This window comes from Armigeres subalbatus, chromosome 2 (assembly GCF_024139115.2).
Source record: "Armigeres subalbatus isolate Guangzhou_Male chromosome 2, GZ_Asu_2, whole genome shotgun sequence".
NCBI lineage: Eukaryota > Metazoa > Arthropoda > Insecta > Diptera > Culicidae > Armigeres > Armigeres subalbatus.
The window spans coordinates 374,124,542-374,139,844 of NC_085140.1; the positions used below are offsets into that span (position 1 = coordinate 374,124,542).

Sequence of the window (15,303 nt, forward strand, 5' to 3'; positions counted from 1 at the left end):
TTCCAGGCGGAAAAATTTGTGCCATCAAACAGAGGCAAAAACATACGTTCCGGTTTCTCCTCCATCACGCGAACCACTTCGACCGATATACCGAAAACGTTCTGGGACCAAAACCTGAAATGGTTTTCGGATGGCCTCGGAATAAACCGGAATAAAACACGAAATTACGGAAGAAACTAAAACACGCGATCTTGTTATTACAAGGTTATCTGTTATAATTAATACAAAAGAACATAATATAAAATGAACTGTCAACTGGTGAGAATGATAATAGCACCTACACTATTGGTGATGTAGATGGGGACGGCTTGCTATAGGGGTTGCCTCCTAACAACTTTGGCATTTGACGCTCGGAAAATCAATCGACTGAAGCAACGCTTTACTTTGCATCATAGCATGCGTCTCTCATTTATGCGCCATAAATAAACAACCTAATAATGTCATTTTAATGAACTATGAGAGCTTGGTTAGTTGCGCACTGTAGTCGTTCTAACTGTATTCAGGAAAAAAAAAGATTATTGGACTTGGTTCGGTCATAGTCATGTTGCGTTCCAGTCCCGATCCAACCCTATTTAGCTTGGAGAAAGTTACAAGATTCAACCCCATTTTACCAGTATTTCGTTAACTCGTTAACTTTCGTTAACTTAGAAAATTGATGTAGTCTACGACAGACCTCCTGTCTATAAGGCAGAAGCGATAGTCACTAGACTGCTGAGCTCATCTCCAAAAATTGAGAAACTAGACAAGGATATTAGAGAATAATCGCAGAAATATGCGAATATGAGGCAGTTTATGATGATTGTAGAACATCCGGATGCCTGGTAGTAGGCCTATGAAAAGAAGAATTCTGAAAGCTTTTAAAAGTTTATTGGAAAATCACAAATATATCTACTAGCCTGGGACATGGATATTAGCCTGGGACATGGATATATGAAAAAAATAAATTTTCGTTCCCTCATATTTTTCAGAAGCCTTTAGGGTCTTACAATGCTTGTGCGAAGTTTCAGATCAATTGGTGAAACTATATTTTAGCGCCGGCGATTTTAATTTTCCATAGGATTTACTATGGGAAAATTTATCTTTACAAAGAAAAAATCCCTTAGGTATCCCATTATTCTCTAACGATAAATCGATCCAACTACATCATAGGAAATTTTACCAGCAAACTTTCATTGGAAGACCGCAAAGTGATCCGACGCTCGTGAAAAATGTTATTTACATAAAACTAATTGCTGTATGAACGCAAGGCTCATTGTACTTTTTGTTCCAGCATCACTGCCGTCTGCTGCTTGCTGTTGTTTGTACGAGGCACCACTTTGCGTGGAGGATTTGCTTAGCATGAATGAAAAGTGGGTTACTACACGGTAACCAGAATATACTCTTTTATGACTTTAAAGTACGCATAATCCTGGAAAAGTGAAACTACGCATAAAAGGAGTATAATTCGTTTACTCATTTATGAGTATTTTGCCTATACGTCAAACGATGCATACTTTTTACTCCTTTCCTCAAAGTAAAAAATGCATATTTTTTACTCCTATTAACAAAGGTAGGAATGTATACTTTTTACCCCTTATTATTATGAATTGTTTGTTTCGAAGAGTGGAGACTATTTCTTTATTTTCAGGTAATAATAATGAACTACAAAACTTGAATGCATCATATTTATTCAAATAAAAAGATTATTACCCAATTTGGTGTTTAACATACTTTTATTGCTGTCCGGAAGGTACAGCAAGCATCCTCCTCTGGCAGTTTGCTCATCGCTTCCTGCAGCATACGAATGTTGCTCGTTTACAACGTGGAGGGATTCGAACACTTCCACCAGATCCAAAACTTCCGGGCCCAAATGGGCTTTCCGATCTTCCTCCTCCTGCATCTCGATAACGTTCTTTAAAAGCCTTGATCTCCAGCCGGAGCTGCTTCTCTTGGCTTCAGCTATACATGGATGCGCTGGAATTAGTATTCGACGCAGGCACGGGGTCAATCAAGCTGCAAAAAGAAGCATAAATCGAAATATCTATTTTATTCTCAGACGTATTCTCCGAATTCAAAAGCAACTCACCTTGTTGGCAATTTCTAATGAATCGACTGCTTTGAGCGTGCTTACAGCGGCACACAAGGAGTTAACTTTCTGAAATCAGTATGGCGAAAGGCATCTAAGGTTCGATTTCTCAAAATTAAGCAATTTAATCGAAAAAATATTTGGTATGCGTAGTAGCGGACACCATCCCTCATAACCGGTACCAAATAGTTGTTCATGAAAAGTTCCTAATTTTGAGAAAAGCAGCGTTAGATGTCTTTCGCCATACAAATTTCTGGCGGTTAACTCTTGCTGGCTATTTTGTGCATATACTATAGCGCCTGGATGTGGCTGCGGCGAGTAGAAAATCAGCCACTGCCAATAATTCATTGTCTTTCCAGCGTTATTTTTACGTTTTCACTAGTTGTTTTTTTATTAAAATATTTTTTATGCTTTCGCACTCACTGCGCCGCCGGTGACAGAAAACTAATTTGGTTATGTTTGGTTTTAAAATTTTCTTTTCTTCAAAATACTGCTTTTTACGCATTTTCGAATTCTATTTGCGTTCCACGAAAAGCGTAAAAAATACTCCCCCGCCAATATCTAAAAGTACGCATAATTTGACGTATAGACAATATTCTCAAAAGTGATTAAAAAATACTCCTAAAATGAGTATTCCAGTATTACCGTGTAGGGATACGTTTGGCCTTGCTGTTTAAGTCTCCGTCCTTCTAGGTAGAAGAAATTCAACCAAATTTCAATGAAGGTGTGATTAACAAAAAGAGGAATGTAACGTACACTTTCCACATACAATGCAACGAAGCGACTATAGATGCGAGGTATAGGTTGACGCCTTTCATTCTCGACGTCAATAGTTCGAAGCTGGTCTGAGTGGAAATTTTTTTTTCGATTCTGGTATTCTTTAGAAAATTCTTTATATTTCCATATTCTTACTTTCGAGAAGCTCTCTGGTATTTGTAAAAGACTGAGATATGATTCTTGTGATACTGATTTCAGAAGAGAATAATTTAATGAAGTTGGTTTGCTTCTTTGTAATTTGATCGATATGCCAATAATTCAAATCAAAGACTTGAATTATAAATAATTTTCTATTTTCATACAAACTATTCTGTCAGCCGTGTATTTTTTTTAAATTATGAAGTGATGATTTATTTATTTAGTTTACATCTAAACAGTAATGATGTTGATAGTTAATAGTTATATCTTAAAATCATGAACTACTGTACAAACAGTTCTGACCGTTGATGTTGTACACGAATATTTTGAGTTCAAATGAAGGAATGTGACATAAAATAGATTTAATAAATATGCTTTAAACCAAAATTTAAAAAATCACTTATTTATTAATAAACTTGAGACAAAAGAGCCATCTCAAAACAACCTTTCAAATAGATTCATTTTATGTGCTATCAAATTATTTTCTATGGAAACATATATAATGGATAATATATAATATCTATAAGATCGTTATAATTTAATTTTTTAGTTTATTTATTTATTTATTCTTTTCCATCAACAGGCTTAAAATAGCCCCAATGATGTTGGTAATAGTTGCAGAATTATATAATTGATTTCTTTGCTAAATTTGTTTGATTAAATATCCGTGATGTGACGTTGATTTAAAATGGGATGTGATGTAAATTTTACTTAGAATCTAGATTTTTTCTATAATCTTTATTAAAGAGATTTCCAACTCGAGGCAAAGCAAATCTAGGAATCTCCTAAACTATTTCACAATTTAGAAAATACAGTAAAACCTCTATGAGTCGATATTGAAGGAACCATCGACTCATGGAAATATCGAGATGTGGAATAGAAAATTCTTGGAAAGCTGTTTGAAGGAACCATCACAGCAACCCATAAAATATTTTTTACTATGGCATAATTTGCTTCCACGAGTCGATATCGAGTCATAGAACATCGACTCATGGAGGTTTGACTGTACACAACTTTACAAAAAGTGTCTGTAACCCGGTAGTCTTTGATTTGAATAATCGGCATGTCAATCAAGTATCAACGCAGCAGAGCAAGTTCATTAAATTATTCTCTTCGGAAATCAGTATCACAAGTACACAGCAAATAGTTTTGAAAATTCAACGACTTGTAAAATTGCTGCTAATTCCATCAAACGAATTAACATTTGGTATTCAATTAAATTTGACTGAGTTTTACAAGCAGGCACAGAATTTCATTCGATTTAAAGGAAAAATAAGATCGATTAGATATGTCTACAGTAAAACCTCCATGAGTCGATATTGAAGGGACCATCGACTCAAGGAAATATCGAGATGTGGAATACACAAACCTTGTGATGCTGTTTGAAGGGACTATCGTAGTAACCCAGAAAATATTTTTTAATATGGAATAATTTGCTTCTATGAGTCGATATCGAGTCATAGAACATCGACTCATGGAGGTTTAACTGTATTTGCATGCTCCAAATATGTGCATGAAAATACATTTAAAATCCCAACATATTTTTATCTGTGTATCTTATCTAAATCTTCTCGAAAATTTAAATTTTGGAATATAAATATAAATATCAAAAAGATTACCAGTACCAAAAAAATCCCCGTTCAGACCAGCTTCGAACTATTGACGTCGAGAATGAAAGGCCCCAACCATGACCTCGCATCTATAGTCGCTGCATTGTACGTGGAAAGTGTGCGTTACATTCCTCTTTTTGTTAATCACACCTTCATTGAAATTTGGTTGAATTTCTTCTACCTTGAAGGACGAAGACTCAAACAGCAAGGCCAATAAACGTATCCCTAGTAACCCGCTTTTCATTCATGCTAAGCGAATCCTCCACGCAAAGTGGTGCCTCATACAAACAACAGCCAGCAGCAGACGGCAGTGATGCTGGAACAAAAAGTACAATGAGCCTTGCGTTCATATAGCAATTAGTTTTATGTAAATAACATTTTTCACGAACGTCGGATCACTTTGCGGTCTTCCAATGAAAGTTTGCTGGTAAAATTTCCTATGATGTAGTTGGAACGATTTATCGTTAGAGAATAATGGGACACCTTGGGGATTTTTTCTTTGTAAAGATAAATTTTCCCATAGTAAATCCTATGGAAAATTAAAATCGCCGGCGCTAAAATATAGTTTCACCGATTGATCTGAAATTTCGCACAAGCATTATAGGACCCAAAAGGCATGCGAAAACCATGCAGGAAGTGAAAATAAAATTTTGTCCCACCCTAATGGATATATGAAAAAAATAAATTTTCGTTCGCTCATATTTTTCAGAAGCCTTTTGGGTCTAACATTGCTTGTGCGAAATTTCAGATCAATCGGTGAACCTATATTTTAGCGCCGGCGATTTTAATTTTCCATAGGATTTACTATGGGGAAATTTACCTTTACAAAGAAAAAATCCCCAAGGTGTCCCATTATTCTCTAACGATAAATCGATCCAACTACATCATAGGAAATTTCACCAGCAAACTTTCATTGGAAGACCGCAAAGTGATCCGACGCTCGTGAAAAATGTTATTTACATAAAACTAATTGCTGTATGAACGCAAGGCTCATTGTACTTTTTGTTCCAGCATCACTGCCGTCTGCTGCTTGCTGTTGTTTGTACGAGGCACCACTTTGCGTGGAGGATTCGCTTAGCATGAATGAAAAGCGGGTTACTAGGGAAACGTTTATTGGCCTTGCTGTTTGAGTCTTCGTCCTTCTAGGTAGAAGAAATTCAACCAAATTTCAATGAAGGTGTGATTAAAAAGAGGCATGGAACGCACACTTTCCACACACAATACAACGAAGCGACTATAGATGCGAGGTATAGGTTGGGGCCTCTCATTCTCGACGTCAATAGTTCGAAGCTGGTCTGAGCTGGATTTTTTTTTTCGATACTGGTATTCTTTAAGAAATTCTTTATATTTCCATATTCTTACTTTCGAGAAGCTTTCTTGTATTTCTAAAAGACTGAGATATGATTCTTGTGATTTGATTTCAGAAGAGAATAATTTAATGTTGTTGCTATGCTTCTATGATATTTGATTGATATGCCAATAATTCAAATCAAAGACTTGAATTATAACTAATTTTCTTTTTCTTCAGAGGGTATTTCTTTGACTTTCATACAAACTATTCTGTCAGCCGTGTATTTTTTTAATGACGAAGTGATGATTTATACACTCAACCGGCGGTTGTTAGATTTTCTAACAATTCTGTATAAGAATCTACCAAAACCTGTATAAGAACTGGGCATATGCGAAATTGTTAGATTCTTATACATGTATTGTATAAGAATCTAACAATTTTGTAAGCTTGTCTAAAAATATTTGTTCAAACATTTTTTGTATAAGAAGCTAACAATTTCGCATATGCCCAGTTCTTATACAGGTTCAGTTCTTTATACAGAATTTGTTAGAAAATCTAACAGCCGCCGGTTGGGTGTATATTTAGTTAACACGAATATTTTGAGTTCATATGTAGGAATGTGACATAAAATAGATTTAATAAATATGTTTTAAACCAAAATAAAAAAATCACTTATTTATTAATATACTTGAGACAAAAGAGCCATTTCAAAACAACCTTTCAAATAGATTCATTTTAAGTGCTTTTAAATTATTTTCTATGGGAAAATATATTATCCATTTCTATAAGATCGTTATAATTTAATTTTTTGGTTTATTTATATATTTATTTTTTTCCATCAACAGGCTTAAAATAGCCCCAATGATGTTGATAATAGTTGCAGAATTATATAATTGATTTCTTTGCTAAATTTGTTTAATTGAATATCCATGTTGTGACGTTAATTTAAAATGGGATGTGATGTTAATTTTGATGTGAAAATCATCCAGGGTGTCGACTCAAATTTGAAAATAAAATTCCCTGACTTTCCCTGACTTTCCAGTAATTTCTCGAAAAATTCCAGGTATGATTTTTTTTTTAAATTCTTAAGCATATGAAAATCCCTGCATGTTTAAATCCTTAAAGACAAAGCGAGCTCCTGAGATATTGGAAGCCTATTCACTTATAGAAGCAGAACATTAAGGTTTTGTAATAAATGGTAGGTAATTCTGGTCGTTCACAAAGATTCTAGTAAATGCGCAGAGCTCCCGAAATGTTATCACTTACTGCTTGCAATCTTACAGATATTCAAGAATTCAATTCCTACAATCTCACACAAATCCATTCAGCACTTACAATAAGTCCAGGAAAACATCATAACCACTGCGATACTTTGAATATTTTGGTTTAAATATGCTCAGGTCCTTCGGAGAATAAGGTGGAATAAGTGCCATAACTAGCCTCAAATTCTAGGGAGAGCTACATGTATTCCATTTATTTTATCGAGTTTTAGTTATTTGCCAAAACTTCCAAAGTGGATCAATCGTTTTAGAATTACAGCATTGTTTATTTTTTCAAGAAAGTTCAATTACTATCAACTCGATGTTAGACTCTTTTTCAACAACTACAACAAGCGATGAAACTTCATAAGAAATATCTAATGGAATTTTTGGAAGAACTCGTGGAAAAATGTTTGAAGATTCCTTGGCATATTTTTTGTATGAATCCCTCCAGAAATACATTCTAATTTGAGTAAATACAATACAATCTATTAAATTTTTTGAAGTAGAGTTTTTGAAAAAAAAAAAAAAAAAATTATTTTTCAGGGAGAATTTTGAAGTAATTTGGAAAATTTTGAGAAAAAAATAATTATAATTATCTTTAGAAGATATTCCAAAGTACACAGGATTCTGTTTTCAAACGATTTTTTTCGCTGGTAATTTTGATCGTTCGACTTCAATTTGCCACCAAAGTCTTTGCAACATGTTTAAAAAAATTCTAAATAATTCAAAGAAAAATCACATGGTTATTATTATGCGTTAAACATTTAGAATGAATTAAAAATTGAGAAAATGTAAATCGTGTAAAAACAGAATCCAGTGTATCTCACTGAAGTAATTTCTGGACAAAATTCTCAAACATCAACCAGAATATTTTCTGATAAAATTGTTTTGTAAACATCAAAAGTGATGTTTAGTGATGAACTAATGTTACACATACAAAATCACTCTTATAAATCTACAAAAAATCAAAGCAGCGAATGTAATACTGAAACATTGCCGGTTTTTAATAATGTTTTTGGTTTAAAAAAATATAAGAAGGCAATGTATAGAGATAAACATAGCCATCTGTTAACATGACTACAATTTTGCTTGTAGAGTAAATATGCAAATAGTCGCAGTTTAAAAAGTTCACAACAAGTATCTCACGGTTGCAAATATAATTGAACGTATCATTGCCTTTGTCTTCTGTAGATAATACAAACATTGTTGAAAAGTTTTGAAGAGTTATTTTGAAACCGTCTGATTGATGTGATCTTCTTGATTCTGTCAATTTATATCAAATTACTTTAAATTTTCTAGGAGAGCGTCTATGATTGTGGAGTATGGAGTAACGCCACTAATGAAGAAACTGCAGAAAAAATAAAAAATTACACTGACACAAAACCACTAAAACTAAATATGGATTTTTTTTCTTTATCCATGTGATTTTTATAAATTTAAATAATAAATTATAAGGAGGGACTTTTCATAAAAGCTATTTGGATCAGGCCTGAACAGTGACCATTTGAGCAACCTCTGTTATTGATCTAAAATAGATTAATAGAGGCAAATTAGATTACCATGAGGAACATGGAATATGCCCGAAGTAGACTTTCGTCGAGACTGCCAACGGGTCACACGAAAAAATAAAACATGCTTCACAGCTTGATTTTTTTTAAATCAATATGAATTTTTATTATTACAGTTTTGTGATTTTTTCCCTGACCCCAATCAAAATTCCCTGACTTTCCCTGACATTCCAGGTCCAAATTGAAATTCCCTGACTTTCCCTGACTTTCCAGGTTTTTCCAGGTAGTCGACACCCTGTCATCTCTCATACAATCTAGATTTTTTCTATAATCTGTATTAAAGAGATTTCCATCTCGAGGCAAAACAAATCTAGGAATCTCCTAAACTATTTCACAATTTAGAAAATACACAACTTTACAAAAAGTGTCTCTAACCCGGTAGTCTTCGATTTGAATAATCGGCATGCCAATCAAGTATCAACGCATTAGAGCAAGTTCACTAAATTATTCTCTTCGGAAATCAGAATCACAAGTACACAGCAGTACACAGTTTTGAAAATTCAACGACTTGTAAAATTGCTGCTAATTCCATCAAACGAATTAACATTTGATATTCAATTAAATTTGACTGAGTTGTACAAGCAGGCACGGTTTGAATTTAATTCGATTTAAAGGAACAATAAGATCGATTAGATATTGCGTCTATTTGCATGCTCCAAATATGTGCATGAAAATACATTTAAAATCTTGTGTATCTCATCTAAATCTTTTAGAAATACTGGAAATCTTCTAGAAAATTAGATGTTGGGAATATAAATATAAATATCAAAAAGATTACCAGTACCAAAAAAAATCCCACTCAGACCAGCTTCGAACTATTGACGTCGAGAATGAGAGGCCCCAACCTATATCTTGCATCTATAGTCGCTTCGTTGTATTGCGTGTGGAAAGTGCGCGTTACATGCCTCTTTTAATCACACCTTCATTGAAATTTGGTTGAATTTCTTCTACCTAGAAGGACGAAGACTCAAACAGCAAGGCCAATAAATGTATCCCTAGTAACCCGCTTTTCATTCATGCTAATCGAATCCTCCACGCAAAGTGGTGCCTCGTACCTAGGATAGGATGTGCCAATTAGTCATTAAAAATCGTACCGATTTTCTGTCAAAATCGTACCGGTTGCTGATTGGGTGAAAATGACAATCGATTACTTCGATCGGCGGTATCACATTTTTAAAAGGGCAGCTTGTTGTTACCTTGGCCGTGTTGCTGGGTAATTAAATTGAAATTTACGACAAAATTCAAAAGTTTATTTTTGGATTTTTTTGGGCAAATTGAATTTATGCTAGACTGCAAATGATGCATGCATGATTCTCAAATTTTATGCTTATTTAAAACACGTTTTGAAGCATCATTGACCACATTTTAACCATTTTCACTCTGAAACGCATCTAATTCCACGTAAAAACTTGTTTCCGTTAGTTTGTACCATCTTTTACGATGAATGATGAAAGAAATTGACGAGAAAACATCAAATTTAATAACAAATTATTTGGAGGATTTTGCATAAAAAATATTTGGATACACTGGCCACCACCTCGTTGAAGCAATCGCCTGAGGAAACAACATGGCAGTCAAAATTGAGTTGCCACACCCTATCCTAGCCTCGTACAAACAACAGCAAGCAGCAGACGGCAGTGATGCTGGAACAAAAAGTACAATGAGCCTTGCGTTCATACAGCAATTAGTTTTATGTAAATAACATTTTTCACGAGCGTCGGATCACTTGGCGGTCTTCCAATGAAAGTTTGCTGGTGAAATTTCCTATGATGTGGATGGATCGATTTATCGTTAGAGAATAATGGGACACCTTGGGGATTTTTTCTTTGTAAAGGAAAATTTCTCCATAGTAAATCCTATGGAAAATTAAAATCGCCGGCGCTAAAATATAGTTTCACCGATTGATCTGAAATTGCGCACAAGCATTATAGGACCCAAGAGGTGTGCAAAAATCATGCAGGAAGTGAAAATAAAATTTTGTCCCACCCTAATATCTACGTTTGCAAGAAATTTTAGAAGTTAGAAAGAAAAAAGTCTGAAATTCCGAGTAACTTTGTTCTTGAGATTTCTGAAAACCCGTCAATAGTACCGTAGTTTACTAATGTATAACAGTGAATTTTTTGAAAATTTCTAGAAGTTCGTATTTCTAGAAGCTAGTGATTATTGCTTGAAATCATCCAATATGAAAACGATCGTGCAATCTTCCGAAATATTATGTCATGCATTGCGCGGCCGACACAGGGGCCGTACATATATTACGTAAGCATTTATGGGGGAGGTGGGGTCTGTCGTTTTCTTACGCACGATATAAATAAAAAATCATTTGTATGAAAACAATCTTACAGGGGGGGAAAAATTGCTTACGTAATATGTGTCCGCCCCCTAAAGTTAATCAGTCCAGTGCGTGTTTTTTTTGGAGTAGCCATCGAGCAAACGTTGTGCAGTGCGTGTTTTAGTCGTCGCGAAGTAGTTAACATATCGAATCAGTCTTCGGGAAAATACGTAAGACACGTGTTGCTTTTCCGTTTTTGCATCATCATGAATATGGCGTCGATCAAATGAAATAATTAGTAGCTTACCAATATATTCCTTCCCAACTAACATACTATTCCTTACCAGTGCGCTCATGGAGATTCTTCTATCTCTTGTAGCAATGAGTTTCAAACTAATTTCCTCCCCTTATCCTAATTGACTGTGAGAACGTGGCTGGCATCGTTATTGGTCTTAAATTAAAGAAACTCCGAAGCATGTACAGCGAAAATAGCTTTCTATTCCCGAGAAAACTATTCAATTGGTGAGCTGTGTATTATTTGTTGGTTCTCGGTCAATCACGACTAGCAACTACGATGGGTACAGTCAATAAGCTAAGCTATTGCTTGAAATAATCCAATATTTTATAAAATTTACAAGGATCCATAATCACTTCTGGAATTTCGTAAAAATGTTTGAAGGCATGCTTTTTAGAAATGTTCTATAAACACTGGAAATGTAATGATGGTCCTAATAGTCATAGGGAGTTTTATAACTTAGCTGAGAGTGTCCGAAAAAATCTCTTGAAATCCTATATAATTTGTTAATCCAGTGGCCGCGCATATGGGTGAGAAACATGTTTCACTCCCTGGGCATAGTGTATCCATTGTACTCGCCACACGAAATACATAGGGTAAATCACTACTTGGGCCTATGGACCCCATTCCCGGCTCACTGCACAGAAAGCTAATGATTTATACTGTTTAGTAGCCGTAGGTTTATGATTGATCATTTTAAAAAAGTCTCCTGTTTATCTCGCACAATACTCAATATTTTTCAACCATTTATTTCACTCCTAATCGATCCAATCATAGAAAAAAAAAGTAGATTTCAAACTTGTGCTCTTCGTTGCAACACCACTGAGCCGAAGTGATTCTTTCCACTTTTACAAAACGGTATCATCAAATAAACACCTACCTGAAAATCGTCACAGTGCTCGATACAACCGTTGCTTCAGGCTGTTTATCACCACACAATAATGCTAAACTCACGCACTTTAATCTTTTGTAATTGTTCGTATCACTAGATTTTATATAAACATATTGGAATACATTTAAAAATGTATCCTCAAACCGAACAAAAAATCACCTCGGCTCAAGAACTTCTAGCTGTACAGTGCTGCCAAAAGGCCATAAGTCTTATTTTAGTATGAAGATAATCCTTCATCGTTAATAGGAAAACTGTCTAATACGTTGAAGCTATCATGTTATTTATAATTCTCTCGATTTCAAAAGGTGGAAAAGATATTGTTTTTAAGTGTTTGGAAGAAATTTGGATGAGTAAATATATCTTCTTAACCAAATAAAAATGATTATGAATAATACCATCTGGCATCTTGTTGTCGTGGAACGTGCATATTTTTGTTTACGTAACATTTTCTACCGTCCCGAGAGAGAGAATGAGAGTAAGATGTTGAGAGATTGAGTAAAATATTGCGTATGCCGAGGAGATTTGGGGTATGCCGGATAAGCAATCGCCTATGACTGAAATGAGTGCTGCACCATGTTAATTTAAATCAAATAAAAGCTTTTTCAAGCGGTGCTTAGCAAGAATAACTATTTTTGAAGCAGAGGTGAACCCCATCGCAATATTACACGGCCCACAAAATTCAGAAAAGTTGCCCCTAGTCATAAATATCAATTAAATAATGCAGTCGTGCGCATGTTAGGCCGGGAATGGGGTGAGAAACCCTACTCATGCAATCGTGGGCATAGAAAAACCTTCAAATAATAACTGAGGAAATGCTAATAGAATGCCAAGTTGAAAAGCAGGCTAGGTTCCAATGGTAATGCTGATCCATAGAAGAAGAAGAACCTTGGAAAAGTTTAACCGATATCTCAGCTATGTACACTGGGGTCCTCCTTATCCTAGCGGTAAGATGCGCGACTATAAAGCAAGACAACGCTGAGGGTGGCTGGGTTCGATTCCCGGTGCCGGTCTAGGCAATTATCGGTTTGCAAATTGTCTCGACTTCCCTGGGCATAAAAATGGTAACTTGGCTTAGAAACCTCGCGGTTAATAAATGTGAAAGTGCTAAATGAACAATAAGCAGCGAGGCGGCAATGTCGCAGTGGGGGATGTAATGCCAATAAGAGGAAGAAGATACGGTTGTAAATATTCACAACGTAAGGTATTTAGTAGTACTTCAATATTGCAGTACAATAATATGTTCTTGTTTTATTTATGTTTTATTCCAAACGATATTCTGATATTTTATATAGAATTCAATTACCCTTGATCCTGTGACATTTTTTTTAAATATTTGTGTTAGTTTAACAAATTGCCACTACTCCGTTTCTCCTTATTACTTTCGAAAACACCCTGAATTACTCCATCCAGCTGATCAACAATTTTCTTAACGAATTCTTCAAATCCATCAATTTGCTTCATCCGCTCATACCAAGCGTACACCTTCGGATAGTTATTGCGCTCGATCTTCAGCATATGTTCCAAACTAGAAAACGAAGTCACGCAACTAATATCGGCCAAGGTCACGTGCCCTCCTGCCATGTACGGGTCGTCCCCCAACAAAGCTTCCAACAGCTCAACGGACTTCAATGCATAGTCAATGCGTTCCTGGGGAACATCGGCCCACTCGCAAGCCTCCAGAAGAGATTCGCCGATCCATCGCAGTCTAGGGAACAAAACTCCGGACTCGAAGTGTAAAATGGAATTGATACGAGCTTGCTGCTTGATGTCGGATGGGTAGAGACCACTATTGGGGGCGTACTTCGATACCAAGTAGATGGCGATAGCATGACTGTCGATCACCACAAACCCATCGTCATTGATAACTGGAACTGTATGCTGGGGGTTCAGCTGTAATATATGAAATTGAGGTATAATTAACGAAATCGAAACCGAAACTTGGTAGTCTGTGGGTTGCAACCTTTTTGAACTCGTCGGTTAGGTGCTCTTCATTCAACACGTTGACGGTGCTAGAGTGAAATATAGGAAAGGGGATGACTTTTATTGAACCATAAATAGGTGGAAACGGAAGAAATATGACACTCACTGAAATTCGAGATCAAGGCCAAGAGCTTTCGCGGTTAGCTGAACCGTTCGGACGGGTGGGCTGATGTGGAAACCGTATAGTTTGATTACGCCCATACCGATCGACTCCGTCTTCCAACTAGCTGGTAGTAAAACGTATGCGAAACTGAACATCGTTTCTGTCAGTCAGTTAGCAATAGATGCGTAAATGTTGTAGGCTGTACCGGGATGATGGGATTCAATTTGCGAAATGATACTCGTTGCATCACATAACGTTGTTGATGCAATAATTATAGGGAATACGATGGTGGCTACATCTATATAGGTATACTTACTCAATTAAAGCAATGAATGCAGTAGGTATGATGAGTAAGTATTATTCAGAATTCAATTGGAATCTGAAATATTTGACAATTTGGTTTGCCGTTCTATGCCTGCGTGGTAACGACTAGAGCGTTCGTATCGCAGTTCGGGATAATTTTATTAATCCTTCCGTTAGCAACTCCCACTCCTTTTGAAAACGAAAAAAAAAATCTTTTAAGCTTCAAATTTTTAACTTCTGTTAAACGATTTACAATGTTATGGAAAGGAAATGCTAATATCATCTTCCAAACTTAGACGTACACTGCCCTTCTACGTATAATTGTCCCATGTTCGTTTTTGGAAATTGCAAGTTTTTATCACGTTGCGGTCTATACTCATCCATATTTTTCGAAAACATTAAAAATACGAACTTTGATCGGAAAATGAGAAAATGAGAAATCGGGACTAATATGTGTAGAAATCTGCAAACAAAGGCTATATTTCTCAGCATAAGGGGCCCTCTAAACTATTTCCGTGATTTAGACCGTAAATTATAATTATATATTCAAAATATGAATGATTTCAATAGAATAGAGCACTCACATTAGTCTAGTGATGTGAACGCCTTTAATTTTCTACCCGTTAGCATAGCATAGCATAGTTACGTTGTACTTCGTAGATTGGACACTAGTGATACTCTGAGAGTGATACTCATGTTTTTCTTTTGAAACCCTTATTCAGATTGCTATCAGAAATCAAGGTGGGT

At 35.5% G+C, this 15,303-nt stretch overlaps 2 protein-coding genes across 2 annotated transcripts in view; one reads left to right on the forward strand and one right to left on the reverse strand.

The window, feature by feature from the left end:
• The window catches only part of LOC134213099 (glutathione S-transferase E14-like), a 29,475-nt gene that overhangs the window by 8,159 nt on the left and 6,013 nt on the right, over nucleotides 1–15,303 (forward strand). The window lies entirely within an intron of this gene.
• Nucleotides 13,399–14,497, reverse strand: LOC134217252 (glutathione S-transferase 1-like). The gene is made up of 3 exons (XM_062696021.1): nucleotides 14,257–14,497; nucleotides 14,131–14,179; nucleotides 13,399–14,060 (listed from the first exon to the last, which is right to left on the reverse strand). Exons 1-3 carry the CDS (start codon nucleotides 14,406–14,408, stop codon nucleotides 13,509–13,511), a joined length of 753 nt encoding a protein of 250 aa, XP_062552005.1. The 5' UTR covers nucleotides 14,409–14,497; the 3' UTR covers nucleotides 13,399–13,508.